The following is a 17,272-nucleotide window of genomic DNA, read 5'->3' as shown; positions in this document are numbered from 1 at the left end:
AGATGGAGAAAAAAATGTGAAGCCAACACTGGATAGATGGAGCAGAACACCACTGTGCCAACAATGGTGCCAGGAGAGAGACAGCCATTTAAAAATGTGCCTCTGTTACAACTCCGTAAGCATGACTCTGAAGTCCCTAGCTGTGAATGCACTTTTTTATTCTCTCTCATGCACTCTTTTATTCTCTCTCATGCACTCTTTTATTCTCTCTCATGCACTCTTTTATTCTCTCTCATTCACTCTTTTATTCTCTCTCACTCTTTTATTCTCTCATTCACTCTTTTATTCTCTCTCACTCTTTTATTCTCTCTCACTCTTTTATTCTCTCATTCACTCTCGTTCTCACTTTTCTCTCATTATATGTGTTCTGTGAAGCTGAAAGATGGTGTGAAGCTGAAAGATGGTGTGAAGCTGAAAGATGGTGTGAAGCTGAAAGATGGTGTGAAGCTGAAAGATGGTGTGTGTCTCGTCTTCTGAGCACCTTGCCCAGCTCTCTGCAATACTGTGAGGAGAGATGAGAGCGTTTGGAGCTGGAGGCTGTTCAGCCCCCATCCCCTCTTATCTCATCTCTCTCTCTCTCATCTCTCTCTCTTCTATCTCTTCACTCTCTCCTACCATCTCTCTCATCTCTCTCTCGTATCATATGATCATAAGACCTGCAGGTCAGGTCACCTGCTCCTCTTTTATGGAAAAGAGGGAAGAGAGAAGATGGAGAGAAGAGGGGTATTGGGAGGTTCAGGGTCTCTTTATTCCCTTCCCACCCATCCTCTCATCTTCCCATCCTCTCAGCCTACTTAGCGTGTGTGCGTGTGCGCGCGTGTGTGTGGGAGGTGGGAAATGAGGACATGTTGTGTTTTGAAGCACTTTGTGTTTGTGAACGTTGCTGGTGCCTGACCATTTTCTTCTCCATGGTTCCTGGCTCCTTTAGATACTTGTGCACACACACATGATACATTCTGTCCACACACACACACACACACACACACACATAATACATTCTGTCCACACACACACACACACACACACACACACACACACACATAATACATTCTGTCCACACACACACACACACACACACACACAAACACACAAAGACACATACACACATAATACATTCTGTACACACACACACACACACACACACACACACTAACACTCTAACAATCTCACATGCACGACGTACATAAGCCAGACATATGCTCAAACATACACTATCATTCAATTCATATAAGCTCAAAGCACTCAAAAGCACTCAATGCAAAAGCAAGCTTGCACATTCATATGGGGTTACACACACACACACACACACACACACACACACGGCCTGAGTGATGAAAGCCCATCTATACCTGAGGTTTCAGAAAGTGATTCCCGGTCTCTCACTGTGTGGCTGTGGCTAAGTGTGTCGGGGGAATCTTTGTTCATGTGCATATCCATTTCTCCCCACGGCCGACTTCCCTGATTAATGAGAGTTCCCGTGGCCAGCTTGTGTGTGTGTTGTGAATGCTTTCCGGATCACTTTGCATCACAGTGGAGCCTCTGCGTTTGGGAAAAGACATCTGAAAGAACAGGACAAATGAGGTGTGTGTGTGTGTGTGTGTGTGTGTGTGTGTGTGTGTGTGTGTGTGTGTGTGTGTGTGTGTGTGTGTGTGTGTGTGTGTGTGTGTGTGTGTGTGTGTGTGTGTGTGTGTGTGTGTGTGTGTGTGTGTGTGTGTGTGTGTGCGCGAACGAGAATATGAGTGGTAGGTGAGATAAGGTAGAGAGAGAAAGGGGCTGTGTGTACACGTGGGATGAAGCGAAGACTCCCTGGTGCTCTGTCTTGGAGGCATGTCTGGAAAGGACCTCCACATAAGAATAACACACACACACACAAACCAATGCTTGAGGAAAAAGGATCTCTGGCACAGTTGTCTCTCAGTGGGAGAGATGGGCTGATATGTTTGTGTGGGGAGAAAGCCTTTCCTCAGCTGACCCGCTCTTAGGATACGACCTTACCTTCCTCTCGCTCACCTTTCCTTCCTTTTTCTCTCTCTCTCTCTCTCTCCTTCCTCTCCCTCTCCCTTTTTTCTCTCCACTCGCTTATCTTCCATGCAGGTCTTATCTCTGTTCTCTGTTGACACGGTGGGGAGTCTTGCGCTCATTGTGTGTCTCTGATTCTGTTTACTCTCTGACTGCTCCTGTGGGTCGCCCCTCAAAGAGCAAATGTGTTTGGCTCTGAATGCCCCTCTATGGCCGTATAAGCAGCCCGCTAACACTGCCAGACAAAGTAGTTTGGACGCTGGTCTCAGGTGGTCGCGGTCACTGTTTACGGTGTCCGGTGTTTTTAGTAGACGGAGGAGTTGTTATTAAGAGACATTGTGTTGATTTGAGTGTGTTCTTTTTTCCCCCTGTGTTCTTTCTGGGTGTCCAGTGTCCATGGTGATGGGCATTCCCACGGTGAAGCGCAAGGTGAAGTCCTACCTGGCGGAGACCCTGCGCTCGTTGGTGGACAAGCTGTCCCCCGAGGAGAAGCTGGACTGCGTCATCATCGTTTTTGTGGGAGAGGTGAGTGGTGGATAACGGAGCCGGTGTGTGTGTGTGTGGGGTGCAAGTGACATTTTTTTGGTATTATGGGTGTATTCATGCATTTATGGATGTGAAAGTGTGTGTGTGGGTGTCACCTTTAGGAGTCAGGAAAACTGAGCCTTTTCTGTTGAGGCTGAATAAATATTTGAGGTGCACTTTACAAATGATTTGCAGGCTTACATGCCCTCTCTCTCTCTCTCTCTCTCTCTCTCTCTCTCTCTCTCTCTCTCTCTCTCTCTCTCTCTCTCTCTCTCTCTCTCTCTCTCTCTCTCTCTCTCTCTCTCTCTCTCTCTCTCTCTCTCTCTCTCTCTCTCTCTCTCTCTCTCTCTCTCTCTCTCTCTCTCTTTCTCCCTCTCCCTCCCTCTCTCTCTCGTGCCGCTGGAGACCCCTGGCCCTGCTGGTGGAGGGTGAAAAGTGGGTCAGGGGCTCCTTGTTTGTCCTCTCCCCACTCAGAGGGGGGTCTTTTCAGGCCTCGCGCTCCCCCAGCCCAGGGTGCCCACTCCTCAGGAATCCAAGGTCACAGAGCAAGGAGGGCCAGAAATGCTTTTTAATCCTCCTTTTATCTCGCCCTCTCTCCTCCACTCTCTCGCTCGCACTTTCATCTAAGATCCCTTTTGCTAGAGAGGTAGAGATGGGGAGAGGTAGAGATGGGGGGAGATAGAGATGGGGGGAGAGAGAGAGACAGAGAGAGAGAGAAACAGAAACAAAAGGAGAATAAGGGGCAAAGATGGAAAGAGAAATGAAGATTGTATTGATGCCAACAGGGCTAGAAAAATTGAACAGTGTGCCACACTGTTTGGTTCTCACCAGCATATAGAAGAAGACCTTCACACACACACACACACACACACACTCAATTCATTTGTTCTTGTTTCGGCATACTTATCTCAATCCTTCCTTGTATCTGATTGGCTGGCCTCAGTTTGTTTTTTCCCTTGGTTAATTTTTGGCTGCTGTGGAATGAGGACAATGGTGGGCCCGGGCCGTGGGGACGCCCCTTACCACGTCTGAGCAGCCAGCCCTGAGCTCCCCCTCATGGCAGTGTGGCCTAGGGTTCCCACCAGGGCTCAGACACTGCCCAGCGTAGGACACTCTCCCTACTTTATTTATTTATTTATTTGTTTGTTTGTTTGTTTGTTTGTTTTTTTTTTTTTTTTTTTTTTTTTTTTTTTTTTTTTTTTTTTTTTTTAAAAGGAAATTACTTAACCCTTTAATTTAGCTAGTTCAGAGTACACTCTTCCCAAAAGAATGCAAACTTGTGTGTGTGTGTGTCTGTGTTTGCATGTACACTGGCTAAATGTTCTGTTATGTTTTCCTCTTTCAGACGGACATAGATTATGTACACAGTGTGGTCACAGGCCTAGAGAAAGAGTGAGTGATTTTACTTAACCGTTGTTTCCGTTCTTATCTATTTATAGCAAACTGAATTGTGCAACACGTTAAGGTCTGATACGTCTCATGATTTCCTCGTTTGGTCACAGGTTTGCCACGGAGCTGAACTCGGGCCTTCTCGAGGTCATCTCCCCTCCTGCCAGTTACTACCCCGACCTCAATAATCTCAAGGAAACCTTTGGTGACTCCAAGGAGAGAGTCAGGTGATGCGCGCGCACACACACACACACACACACACACACACACACACACACACACACACACACACTTGAATTTTATGCGTGAGCAAGGAATCACTAAGAGGTACCCTGCACTGAAATGGGGAAATGGATCCTTGCACGATGAGAGCTTTGGTGGTCATTAAGTCAGCTGTTGTTAACCTTGTGATCATTGACAGCTTCCTTCAATGAGTGCAAAGACATCCAAAAGTCCGCTTTACCATTTGATATTAGCAGGGCCCGAATTATCTTTTTGTCTTTAAGGGGGTCTCTCTATCTCATAAAAAGTTGGCACACCTTGCGCATAGCATATCAAGGCGATACAATTAAATAGCCTAGGCGCGAGTGGCGCTTTTGTGCAGTAGCCTATATGCGCACGATAGGCCTAGACACACGCACACAATAGACAGAGATTTTTCATAGAAATTGATTCCTTTTAATTCATTTCAACATATTATTGATTGTAATATTCCATATTTAATTTCAATTTCACAATAGGCTACAAAGATTCAATTTCACAACGTAGGCTAACTCATTTGAACCAGACCACCGTCTCAGATAGGCTATCCTCAGTGTCAAACACAATAATGCATGTAGTATAACTTATACACAGGGAAAATGCACTAACTGGCAGAAAATAATAAAGCCATTGCAGCCAAACTATGTTCTAGTATTATAGGCTAATGTGCACATAGTAACAACACCTGGGCGTTCAGTCGTCTCGTGTGTTGAACCGTGGGAATAAGTAGACGAACAATTTTGGAATTTGCACTGAGATGTTGTCAGGTAGCCATTGAATAGGCTATTCCGCCATCAGAGATTGCTAACAGGTGTTTCAAAATATCTGGGAACTTTCTGGAGCTCTGAATGACAGAGGATAGCTACAGATCAGTTCACAGAATCATTGAAGTAAGCTGCATTATGGGCCATCATTTATGGCTTTGTTAATCAATATAGAAAAGGTAAGGAGCAAGTTCAACAGCAAACAGGACTTTTCCGCACGTATCAACCCATGTAGGCTAGCCCAATGAACGCCTATGTAAATAGACAAAACATTCTCATCAAAGCTGGGTAACTTCTTCAGACTTGCGAGTGCTGTCAAATCGATCGTATGCGGTTTGCTCATATAGACTAGTGGTGTGGTGGTAAAGTGTCATCATACTGCGTTCAAGCGCGTAGGGTTGGTCTACGTCCCGTAGTAGCCTATATTTTAATTTAACGTCTGTAATGGTAAGAGATCGCACAGGGATAGATAATGAGCGGTTGTTTAAGATTAAATTGCAATGGCAGACACCTTCAGATATGAGAGACCCCCTCAGGTTTGTGACTTTGTTGCTTTCATGGGAGCCAGTCGTCACTCTATGGGAGCTCGGCTCCCTCTGGCTCCCACGTAATTCGAGCCCTGGATATGAGATGAACATGAGATACGTAGCCCAAATAAAGACAAAGCTGGCCTTTTGTATTGTGCATGCTAATTCTTCATTTGTTATTGCGGTGTGTGCATACAGACAGACACACACACCCACACAGACTGAGTCATCATCTGGAGAAGCCAGCCTAGCCAGCTCTCAGATGAAGACACACTGGCTTTCTCATTACATTAGCATTTCCATTAACATGTAGTCACTCGCCAGACACTTTTATCCAAAGGGGCTTGTTACAAGGACATGTTAGTGCATCATTAATTACCACTCACTTGGAATCAAGTGACCGTTCTGAAAGGAGAGTAGGCAAGTGGTAAGTGCTAGATTTAGCATGTCCAGTTAGTTAGGTAGTGCTAGGAGAAGAGGTGCTCTCTGAAGAGCTTTAGTTTTTTGAAGATAGACAGGGACATCACCTGAACTTGTTGGAACTGGTATCGCGTTCTACTATCATCTTGTCCCTCTCTCCCCTCCTCTTTCTCTTCTCTCACTTCATCTCCTGCTCTATCTTTGTCATCTGTTTCCTTTCATCCTCCCATCCTGTGTTCCCTCCCTTCCCCTCTCGCTGTCGGTCTGTTCTGTCTCTGTGTGCCCCCCCCCACACACACACACTCTTTTCTATTTTTCCTTCTCTCAATCCCCCATCTCGTACATCCTCTCTTTTTCCCTCACTTTCATTGCATCCCATTGTCTGTCCCTTGATAAAACAGTGTTAAGCCACTAAAACCTCTGATCTCTCTCCTCGTTCTCTCTCTGTCTCTCTCTCTCTCTCTCTCTCTCTCTCTCTCTCTCTCTCTCTCTCTCTGTTCCTGTGCACATGTTGTGCAGTGCACATGTATTGTGACACAAGCTTGCCTTTAGGTTTTCTCGCGCACACACAACCATCTTTATCTGTCCCGAGAGTAATCAGTGAGTGCTATGATGTGCTTTTCCTCAGTTTTAAATGATAACAATATTTATTGAGGGTCTGTCTCTGAACCCCCTGCTGTGGCACTGATGGTATGATAAGTGGTGGCTGAGAGAGAGAGAAAGAGGCCGATAAAAAGAGAGAGAAAATTATAATTCAGCTTGAGGGCACGCAGAGAGAGGTTCAGTAAGCGCTCTGTTCTGATCGCCCACCTGTCGCTCTGTATGGGTTTGCGTGTGTGTGTGGGGGTAGGGAGTCTTCACCCCCCCCCCCCCTTTGTGTGTGTTATGGTCGTGGTGTTATTTATTGTCTGTCTGTCTGTCTGTCTGCATGCCATGCATCCTTTCCTTTCCCTTTGTTTGCTGTGACATTTGCTGTGATAGTACCTATTGTGTGTGTGTGTGTGGCCACCTGTGTTTGTACTGTGTGTGTGTGTGTGTGTGTGTGTGTGTGTGTGTGTCACTGTGGTTGCATCAGTCTCCCTGACACACCTGCTGCCTGGCCCAGCCAACAACAACAACAACAGCAGCAGCAGCAGCAGCAGCAGCAGCCTAGTGGCACTGATAACCCCCCACTCCCCCATCTACTCTCCCACCTATTGGCATTCGCTAAGTCCATCGCATCCATCTGACATGCAGCAGCTATCTAAATGACTCTCTCTTGTCCAGGTTTTTATGATACTCAGTGCCACGTGTTTTATGCAGCTTTTGGCGATTTCTCAAGGTTGTTGTCTGGTCTGTTTTGTTCCTCAGATGGCGGACCAAGCAGAACCTGGACTACTCCTTCCTCATGATGTATGCTGTCAATAAAGGGGTCTATTATGTGCAGGTACATCAGCCGCTCATTAGTATGTGTGTGCAGCAGCATCCTCTGCTTGGATGCCTGCCATGCTGTACTTTGGCCAAGTACGCTTACTCATTCAGAACTCTCTACCTCTCTCTCTTTCTACCTCTCTCTCTTTCTACCTCTCTTTCTTTCTTTCTCTCAATGTTTTTTTTAATGAGTATTTTCTGCTCCTCACTGTGCAGTGGTGTTTCCATGGCAACATCCTCTCTGATGCTGAAGTGTGTTTTGAAATGAAAGACATGGTGACAACAGCACACCACTGTTCCGTGAATTCTTATGGATTGTCATGGGAACAGACTTTTGGATGTGTCTGTGGTGCATGTGCCTGTGTTTATATGCTGTTTATATAATAAGACTTCTGAAAGTAGGGAGCAGAGTCTTCCTCTGCATAGCTCATGATGAAAGCACACTCTTTACGTAGAGTCGTGCTGATGTCTGTGGACATTAAGGCTGTCTAAAGGCATAGCCATAGACCATTGTGCAGGTGTACATTAAGGCTGTCTAAAGGCATAGCCATAGACCATTGTGCAAGTGTACATTAAGGCTGTCTAAAGGCATAGCCATAGACCATTGTGCAGGTGTACATACCTTTTTTTGAGCAGTGGCATTTTGTCGATGGGCTTGGCTTTGTCAATCTTGCGCAAATCCATCCATGATGTGTTGTGTGCGTCATTGATGTATTTTTTTTTATCTACCGGTACTTGTTGACAATGAATAGCACCTGATTAGTTATCATCACCCTTTTCATCCGTACAGATAATCATTTAATTCTTCATTGTCTCTTCCTTCCTACTTTCTTTTCTCTTTCTGGCATCCACCCATCTGCTGTCTCTTACTGTTTGTCTCCTCTAAGAAAGCCTTCTTTTCATAGGAGAGGGGAAAGGTATTGCTCTCCTGTCGTCATAGTCTGTAGGCTGCCTTGTCAGAGAAAATAGGACAGATCCACAGCCATCCACAAGCCTTGTTTCTGTGCTTTAAGATTGACTAGATGAGCTTTGTACCTGTGTCTGTGTTATAATGTAATAACCTAGGTTAAGTGCGTGTGTGCGTGTGTGCGTGTGTGCGTGTGTGCGTGTGTGCGTGTGTGCGTGTGTGTGTGTGCGCGCGTGTGTGTGTGCGCGCGTGCACGCGTGCTTGCATTAGACATCTCTCTGACCTGGCCTCTCCCCTCTCCGGACTTTTCCCCCACAGCTAGAGGATGACATCGTAGCCAAGCCCAACTACTTTGCCACCATGAAGAACTTTGCCCTGCAGCTGGCGTCTGAGGACTGGATGATCCTGGAGTTCTCCCAGCTGGGCTTCATCGGTACGCCTCCTCCTCCAGACTCCCTCAATGGCACCACCTCATTAACCTGATAAGGGTTGTTACACAGGAGTCCCCTCCTCGGTCTCTCACTGTGTGTCTGTGTGTGTCTGTGTGTGTGTGTGTGTCTGTGTGTGTGTCTGTGTGTGTGTGTGCCTAATTAGCCTAATTTGGAAAATTTCACCCTAGACGCTTTCTCGCCGATTAGTGTTGATGGTTAAGTTGAGAATCCTAAGTGCTATCACTTTCAGATATTTCTGTTTTTCATCCCTCCCTCTCTCTCCCTAACCCCTCTCCCTCTCCCATGTAGGTAAGATGTTCCAGGCTCCTGACTTGAATCTGATCGTGGAATTCATCTTCATGTTCTATAAGGAGAAGCCCATTGACTGGCTGCTGGACCACATCCTGTGGGTCAAAGTGTGCAACCCAGAGAAAGATGCAGTATGTTTTCCCCCCTCTGCCCTGTGTGTGTGTGTGTGTGTGTGTGTGTGTGTGTGTGTGTGTGTGTGTGTGTGTGTGTGTGTGTGTGTGTGTGTGTGTGTGTGTGTGTGTGTGTGTGTGTGTGTGTGTGTGTGTGTGTGTGTGTGTGTGTGTGTGTGTGTGTGTGTGTGTGTGTGTGTGTGTGTGTCCAATTCATGCATTGACTATCAGCAGATGGTTTTTCAGATGGCTTTGTCTATCCCTGACTCCTTCCCCTTGTCTCCTCCCTCTGCCTCTATCATTTGTCTGTTTTCTTTCCTGTGAGGGGCAAGATTGTTAGAAACTATTCACACATCAGCACAGTGCCTGCAATTAAAGTGAAAGAAATATCCTGATCTTTCAACTCTGTCTCTCTCACTCTCTCTCTTACACGCACTCACACTCACACACACCACGCACACACGCTCACACACACACACACACACACACTCTCTTGTCTCTCCCCATCACCCCCCATTCTTACACTCTTTATCATGCTTTCTTTCTTTCTTTCATTCTTTCTTTTTTTCTCTTCTTTTCCTTCTCTCCTCTGCTCTCTCTCCTCTGCTCTCTCTCCTCTGCTCTCTCTCCTCTGCTCTCTCTCCTCTGCTCTCTCTCCTCTGCTCTCTCTCTGTACATCTTTGTCATGTTAAGTGCAGTGAGTGGGTGAGTCTGGAACAGTTAACTACATCATAAGTGCTGAGCAGTGTGATCCATGTCCTTTCGTTTCCTGACCTCCTCTCCTCTCTTCTTCAGAAACACTGCGAGCGTCAGAAGTCCAGTCTGCGCGTGCGCTTCAGGCCCTCACTCTTCCAGCACGTCGGCCTGCACTCCTCTCTTGCTGGCAAGATCCAGAAGCTCACGGTAACTCAATTTCTTTCTCTCTTGGGCTCTCTCTCTCTCTCGCATGTGTGCACACACACACAGGTGTGTATAGATATCTATATATTAGTGTATATATATAATAGTGCTGTCAAAATTCATACGTTAACGCAAACATCTGAAAAGTTATGCTTATGCCACAACTGTATGCATGAAAAGCAAATAGGTACTATGTCCCTCTAAAGTATTTCTCCAAAAGCCTCTTCTCTGCATCTTCATTTCTTCTTTTCATGTATTGGAGGTCAGCATTTTCTATCCTCGTTTCAAAATAAAATCCACTCTTGGACATATATTCTGTATTTGTGTTGCAGTCCTTCAAGCTTTCCGTTTTGATGGCCTTAGAGGTTTCATTGGAAATATGTAGCTCATAGGAGATCATCCGTGTTAAGAGTAATATGCTGCTAAACAATAGTGTTTGAATTGAAATGTACTTGTTTTGTGTTGATTCCGTTAATGTTAATTCTGTGTTTTTACTTGTAAATATCTATATTTCCCAACTTCTGCCCAAAGATGGGGAAAAAAGCGATAACCGTGACAAGTCACAGAACAATTGTGTTGTTAATCTGATTTTTAATTGATTGACAGCACTAATATATATATATATATGTGTGTGTGTGTGTGTGTGTGTGTGTGTGTGCGCGTCCGTGTGGGTGTGTATGTGTGTGTGTATGCTGTACATATACAGTACTTACATGCAAACACTCGGGTTTCCCACAAGGGAGCCGCACATTAATGACAGTGGAGTTGTATTGTGCAGCTAGTCATGCACCAATGCTTACTGCTGTTTCCAAACAACCCCAAGAAGTCCAATTGAGCTGAGCAGATTACTTTTTCCTGCTAGCCAGCCACTCTTCTAGTCTGCATCAAAGGCATCTGTGGCTCCACAACTTCACACAGTGGACACATTTTTGTGCAGATTCTCCAAAAAATGATCTTCCTGCTTTTCTCTTCTTCTTCTTTTAGTTTTGTAAATTTGATCTGTCAAATACTATTCAGACTATTCCTGTCTGCGCTGCTCTGATGTGTCCTGTGCTGAGACTGCAGGGCCAGTTCTGCTGTCGCCCTTTGGACGGTTAGATAGTGGACTGGGACTGGAGCGGCCGATCGGACATGGCCACAGCCACTCACTCCCCGCACACACTTCCTCCCCTCTCTCTGACTCAACTGTCTGACCTCACCACAGACATGTGCCACATGGATTCCTGTTTCCTGTGCTGACAACCGACTTCCTGTGTGTATGTGTATCTCTGGGTGTGTTTGTCTGGATGAATGTATGCGTGTGTGTGTGTGTGTGCGCACGCACGTGTGCTTATATCAGGATAAAGACTTCCTGAAGCCGCTTCTGCACAAGATCCATGTGAACCCTCCGGCTGAGGTCTCCACGTCTCTGAAGATCTACCAGGGCCATACGTTGGAGAAGACCTACGTGGGCGAGGACTTTTTCTGGGCCATCAACCCTGCCGCCGGAGACTACGTGCTCCTCAAGTTCGACCGACCCATCAGCATCGAGAGGTTCACCACCACTGCACACACACACACACACACACACACACACACACACACACACACACACACACACACACACAGTCCTGACCTAACCTATCCTATCCTAACCCAGGAAATGTTAATCTGGTGCATGCACACATGGTCACACCCACAACTGCAGAATCCACTGTAGCCACAGGAAGAGAGTCCTGCAGAGAGAGTTTGGTAGAGGGGGGATGGGGAGGAGAAAAGGAGACCTTAAAGGTGCACATCACATTTCCACTCCTCCACACTGCACTGCCTGTTCTCACCAGGGACCACAGGCAGCTAATGAGGAGGCTAAAATAAGACCCCCCCCCCCCCCCCCGCCTGCTGCCACATCCACCAGAGGGACGGAGAGGAGGAGAGGAGGAGAGGGAGGGAGGAGAGGAGGAGAGGAGGAGAGGGAGGGAGGGAGGAAGGAGAGGAGAGGAGGAGAGGAGGCGGCCAGGGAGACATGGCATGTCCTGACAAGTGCCGATGGCACTTCCTCATCTGGGCTCTGACAAGGCGTCTAGAGACTGTGTGTGTGTGAGTGTCTAGGGTTTAAATGCATTAACAAGATACGGTCTCAATCTATTGATGTGTGACTAGATTTAATTAGCTACTCAAGTAGAGACTTGCTTAAAGGGCCTCATATCTTCATGTGTGTTTGGCTTTGTGGTTTTATGTCTGTGTGTGTGTATGAGAGTGATTAAGATCATCTGTACGTGCTATCTAAATAAGTACAAGAAAAAAAAAGCCCACAGTGATCACAGAAGAGCGACTAAACCAACAGTACAGCTCAGAGGTCCGGTTGGTGCCTTTATCTCCTTGGAGATATGCATGTTCTGAATTCAGCACATGTCTTTGCATGATCACTTAGTGGAAAAGGAAACCAGTTTTTCAAATATCTGATACCACAAGCTTTTGCTGTTACATAACGGTACTGAGTAATCAACTGAACAGAATTGCGTGTGTGTCTGTGGGTGTGTACATGCGTGTAAAGCTGTAAAGGTTGAACTAGTGCATGCATGAGCATATTTACGAAGTTGCGCTTGTACACTCTGTGGCTGTGTAGGTTCCTGTTCCGCAGTGGGAACCAGGAGCACCCTGGAGACCGGATTGACAACACCACAGTAGAGATCCTCCCCCTGATGGTAAGGAGCTGCTTTAGAACCAGTACACTGGACATTCTAAGCTGAATGAAGTTGCCTTTTAGTTGTCCACGATATTGATAAAAACAATGCAAATGGTGTTACTTTCAGCTCAACTTTTGTGGCTCGTCAGGTTAGGATTGTGTGTGCCATCATGTCAGCAGTTATTGGAATGTGTTAGTCTTGGGTGATCTATGAGTGGTGATCAATATGTTATGCATGATGACTATGCGTTCTCTTTGGCAGGAACCGGCATTACAGACCAAAGAGAAATACAAAAGAACAGAGGATCGCTTCTATAGAGTGGGTGAGTTTCTCCCACGTCCAGTCATATGTCCAACTAAGTGTCCCATGTCCAGCTATAAGAAATGGGACACCTACAGGCCTGCAATAAAGATCCAGATCTGAAGCCTCTCTTTTTTTCTTTCTCGCTCCCTCTCTCTCTCAGCCAACTTTGAGAAGGGTATGGTGGAGGCCGCAGTGGACCCGGCCTTCAACCCGGTGGTGGCCCTGCGCCTGACTGTCCTCAAGGACTCCCCCGTCTGGGCCATCATCAGTGAGGTGAGCCACTTTCACACCACCCTTCTGCGTCCACTTCTGAATTTATTTAGGCGCTTAGGTGACACTTTTATCCAAGATGACGTAGTTACCAAATACAGGGGCCAGCCTCACTGGAGCAAAAACACCACGGTAGCATCTGGGAATCTAGCCCACGACTTCATTTGACTACTGCAAGCTTGCCAAGTTCAATAGCCACTACGTCACACCACCCATTTGTGTGCCTGTCTTGCCTTTGCAGATTCACATTAAACGGGTGGCTGGATAACTGCCTGTAGGACCCCCAGCCGAGTGACAATGGTGGATGCCTCCAGAAGGCTCAGCTGTGCTGTGCTTTGCTGTGTCGGGAGAGGGTCCACCTGGTGCCACAACTGAAGGAATTAAAGAAAATGAAATATCAGCAGTGGTTTGGTAGAGGACGTGTTGCCTCGGACATTGCCACCATCTACCCCAAGCAAATGCTGGCATCTGTCTTTCTTCCCTCTCTTCCTCTCCTCTGTACCTCTGCCCCCCTACACACACACACACACACACACACACTCTTTTCATCCATTTATTTGGCTGGCTGTGTCCCTTGTTAGATTTCTACTCCCCCCACTCTTTGAGTTCTCATGTGAATGTGACTACTACTGTACAGAACAGATACTTTCCTCCCCCCTGAGGGACATTATCAGACATGGGAGCACCATGCTTTTGAAGAATTGCGTCCAGTGCCATCAAGGAGAGGTGCGAGTTTTGCTGAGGCAGAGAGAATTCTGACACTCGCGGCTTGGCTTCGTTCACTCCGGCTTCGATGTGGAGACGTGCTTCATGGACGCTCGCGCGCACACACACACACTCACATACATATTGCACCTGTTATTGTTTTGTTTGGGGATGTTGCACTGTTGATATGAGTGGCAGACAGCCCCTTCCTAAGGAAGAATGTTATTCAGTTATATCAGTTTTTTGAAAACTTTTTTGGATCCTGCGTGTGTGTGTGTGTGCATAAACCCCCAAAATATGTCATTTGTTTAAAAAAAAATCATAGTGGCAGACACTGGTGAAAAAATCTATTCAGATTTGTTCAATCAATTTAGATACATTTACTAATCCCAGAAAAAGCCTGTCATTGATGGGTCTGCCAAATGTTTCTTGAGGTAAACTTCTCATTAGGAAGAAACCGCTTATATCTTAAACTGCTTCCTGTCAAACAGGAACTTGTTCATGACCTTTAGTGTCCTTCACGAGAACCAGTCAAACATGGCCTTTTGCCCCCATGAAGGGATAGATGACATTTACGTCTACTTATTATTAATACTATGACGATCTATGAAGGTGACTTTAATTTATTTGAAATAAATCTTTAATTTCTACAAGATAAAGAAAAAAAAATAATTTTATTTTTTACTCTAAGAAAAGTCTATGAAGTGTTTTTGAGAGAAAGAAAACACAAAACTAGTTTGTTTCTGTAAAGTTTTTATCTTGATTACTGGGTTTTGGTTTCTGTTTTGTGGAATGTGATAAAAGGAGTCTTGTAGAGCTGCTGTCGTCCATGTCTGCTTTGATTTTGGTCTCTGCCTGCACAGTGCTGTGGCGTGCAGGTCCTCCACCTGTGTGCCTTACTCTGGTCTACCCCACCCCCACCTCCCCACCTCTGGGGCATGCAGCAGAAGAACTGCCGCTGGGAGCGGAGCAGAGCGCCTCTGGCGTCCACAAATAACTATGTGCAGGACCCTAGTCCGTTGACTTCACAGGTGTAGGCTGAAGGCATGACATTCATGATTGTTTCACTGTGGGAGGGGAGGGAAGGGGAGGCAGGGAGTGTCTGTGTTGGTCGTCGTTGACTACTTCTTCAGGAGCTCAGGGTTCCACACAGCACCCTTACCCTCCCTAGTGGTGTGTTTTTCTTTCTTTCTTTCTTTCTTTCTTTCTTTCTTTAGTAATTATTTCAGCCTGAAACTACCCATCATGTCCACTATACATGTTTGTCTCATGATTAAGTTGGTCAAAAAGATGCCTAATGTTTCTGTTGGTGTATGTCCCAAGAGGTTATTAGTCATTGTATAAAGATGCCTAATGTTTCTGTTGGTGTATGTCCCAAGATGTTATTAGTCATTGTATAGTTTTCATCATGTTTATACTTGCAGCAGTCATGTGGTTAGATAAGTTGGAGAGATAGTGATGCAGAAAAGCACTCTGGTCACTGTGGGTCTCCTATGGTATTGAAACCCCACAGCCTGATTAAATGACTTCATTGTTGCAGCTGGCAGCTTAACCTCTGCCCGTTACTGAAATAGCAAGGCACATTTGTCCTTGTTCGGGAAAGTTTTTTTTTTTTTTACATCCGTCTACCCAAGCATTACCAGTTTCATTTCACATCAACCATTCCATCTAGTTTGGAAGAAGATCTATTTGAATTTCACATGCAGCATTCACATGTTTGGTGCATGCTTAAAAGCTGTAGTAGTTTGTGGCAGATTTTGTGATAGGATTTGCCTTCCAGTGTCAAGGTGTGGCACTACACTGTAGGACTGCAAGGTTGCTGCAGAGATTTAGTGGTCCCATTGTTCTGTAGTTCAAGCCCACTGTTCTATGTCAATCATCTGGCTGTTAACACAAAGGTGAAATTACTACTGTATATATATATATATCACAAGTGCTCTCATCTCATTTGATTGTACATACTTGGTGAAACAAAATGGATCTGTCTGTTGTGGAGGCATAAGCTGTCCTGAGCAATCTGTCTTTATGTAAACATGTCCATATCAGAACATAGCTCATAACACTGTCATTCATCAAGAGAGATAATGTGTCTGTTTTGTTTGTAATATATGCCACCTGATGGAAGGATCACTGGATTGAGTTTGACTAAGAAGGCATTTATCTTAAGGCATCTTAAGGCATAATTTTTGTCTCTACTGAAATTTGTCCTGTTGAAAATGCAAGATATTGATGTGGCCAAAGTTTGAAATGCCGTTTTATTTTTGCAGTTTATTGCCCTCTTCTAGTAATATTTGTAAACCTTTGGTACTGTTGCTTTTTGAAATCTGGTCACTGAAATGCTTTTATAGTTGTTGTTTTTGGCTGTGTCAAAAGTTTGACTGAACACAAGGGTATGTTTAATGTGAAATGACTTTTGAAATGGACTGGTCACTTAAGATCCTGAATGTTTGGTGTGAAATGTCTAGCCTGTCAAACTTAATCCAGTGCAGTTTTTGCTTCCCAACCAAAGATGGGTGACAAAGTGGGGACATGTCCCTTAACCATCCTCCGTCATGACACTACTCCGGCCTGTCATGTGCCTTCATCTGTGCATTGTTATCTTTTATGACATTGACGTCGACTTGCATAGACATTGCCATTGCTGAAATAAATGTCTTCAGCTAATGCACAACCATTGCCGTTTTTACCCTTTCTTTGATCATTATCTCATAACGCAGTTAAACGCACTGGTTTGTGGTTATTTCTGGATGGACCAATATTTTTGACAGCAAATAGGCTAGGCCTACGAAAGATGTAATTATCCGCGGAGGTGCCAAGCATGCCAACTGAGTGCTATTTTTGGAGTCAACTCAAGACAAAAGAGACCCATTTGTCTCCTGACACCTAGTGGTTAAAAAAATATGGCGTCCTTCCATGGTCAAATCAGAGCCCGTTTACTCCATTGTACCTGCAATCTGTTGCCGTTCCGCGATCACGAATGTGCAAAAACAATGGGGGTCTATGGAGCTAGACGGCTATATTTGTCTCTTTCACCTGGTTGTCATTGAGAAATTGAATATTTGATTGTGGTTTCTGCAAGCTCAATATGGATTATAGGTCAAAAGTTGAATGAACGAGTAGTCACATCTTTCGATTTCTTACAGGGTCGTTGTTGCCCACAACACACTAGCTTTCTGTTAATGAGTGACGTCATTGACACATTTGAAAGGCTTTTTAGAACAAATAAGTGACTCAAAAAATATAATACTCAGCAGTTTGTATTTTCTCTGCCCCCTCTTTCGACTGCAACATTCGAATTTCTGGGCAAAAAATTATATCCCGAAAAAAGGGGTACAGCTTCATAGGCCTCCATTCAT

At 45.3% G+C, this 17,272-nt stretch overlaps 1 protein-coding gene across 1 annotated transcript in view; it reads left to right on the top strand.

The window, feature by feature from the left end:
• Positions 1-16,590, top strand: part of mgat4a (alpha-1,3-mannosyl-glycoprotein 4-beta-N-acetylglucosaminyltransferase A) — a 52,236-nt gene extending 35,646 nt beyond the window's left edge. Inside the window, exons 5-16 of the mRNA XM_076264348.1 lie at positions 2,411-2,544; positions 3,890-3,936; positions 4,047-4,160; positions 7,256-7,331; positions 8,541-8,655; positions 8,963-9,093; positions 9,868-9,975; positions 11,312-11,505; positions 12,578-12,656; positions 12,900-12,960; positions 13,102-13,214; positions 13,453-16,590. Of these exons, the coding sequence (XP_076120463.1) occupies positions 2,411-2,544; positions 3,890-3,936; positions 4,047-4,160; positions 7,256-7,331; positions 8,541-8,655; positions 8,963-9,093; positions 9,868-9,975; positions 11,312-11,505; positions 12,578-12,656; positions 12,900-12,960; positions 13,102-13,214; positions 13,453-13,479 (1,199 nt within the window). The 3' untranslated portion in view covers positions 13,480-16,590. The remainder of the gene's footprint in view (positions 1-2,410; positions 2,545-3,889; positions 3,937-4,046; positions 4,161-7,255; positions 7,332-8,540; positions 8,656-8,962; positions 9,094-9,867; positions 9,976-11,311; positions 11,506-12,577; positions 12,657-12,899; positions 12,961-13,101; positions 13,215-13,452) is intronic.
• The last annotated feature ends 682 nt before the right edge of the window (positions 16,591-17,272 follow it).

Source organism: Alosa pseudoharengus, unplaced genomic scaffold, assembly GCF_046254945.1.
Source record: "Alosa pseudoharengus isolate Yale_2024_CS ecotype anadromous, Long Island Sound unplaced genomic scaffold, YU_APseudo_1.1 YU_APseudo_1.1_scf_3, whole genome shotgun sequence".
Lineage (NCBI taxonomy): Eukaryota > Metazoa > Chordata > Actinopteri > Clupeiformes > Clupeidae > Alosa > Alosa pseudoharengus.
Note: the sequence above shows the minus strand (reverse complement) of the source record. Positions and strands in the feature narration are given on the sequence as shown.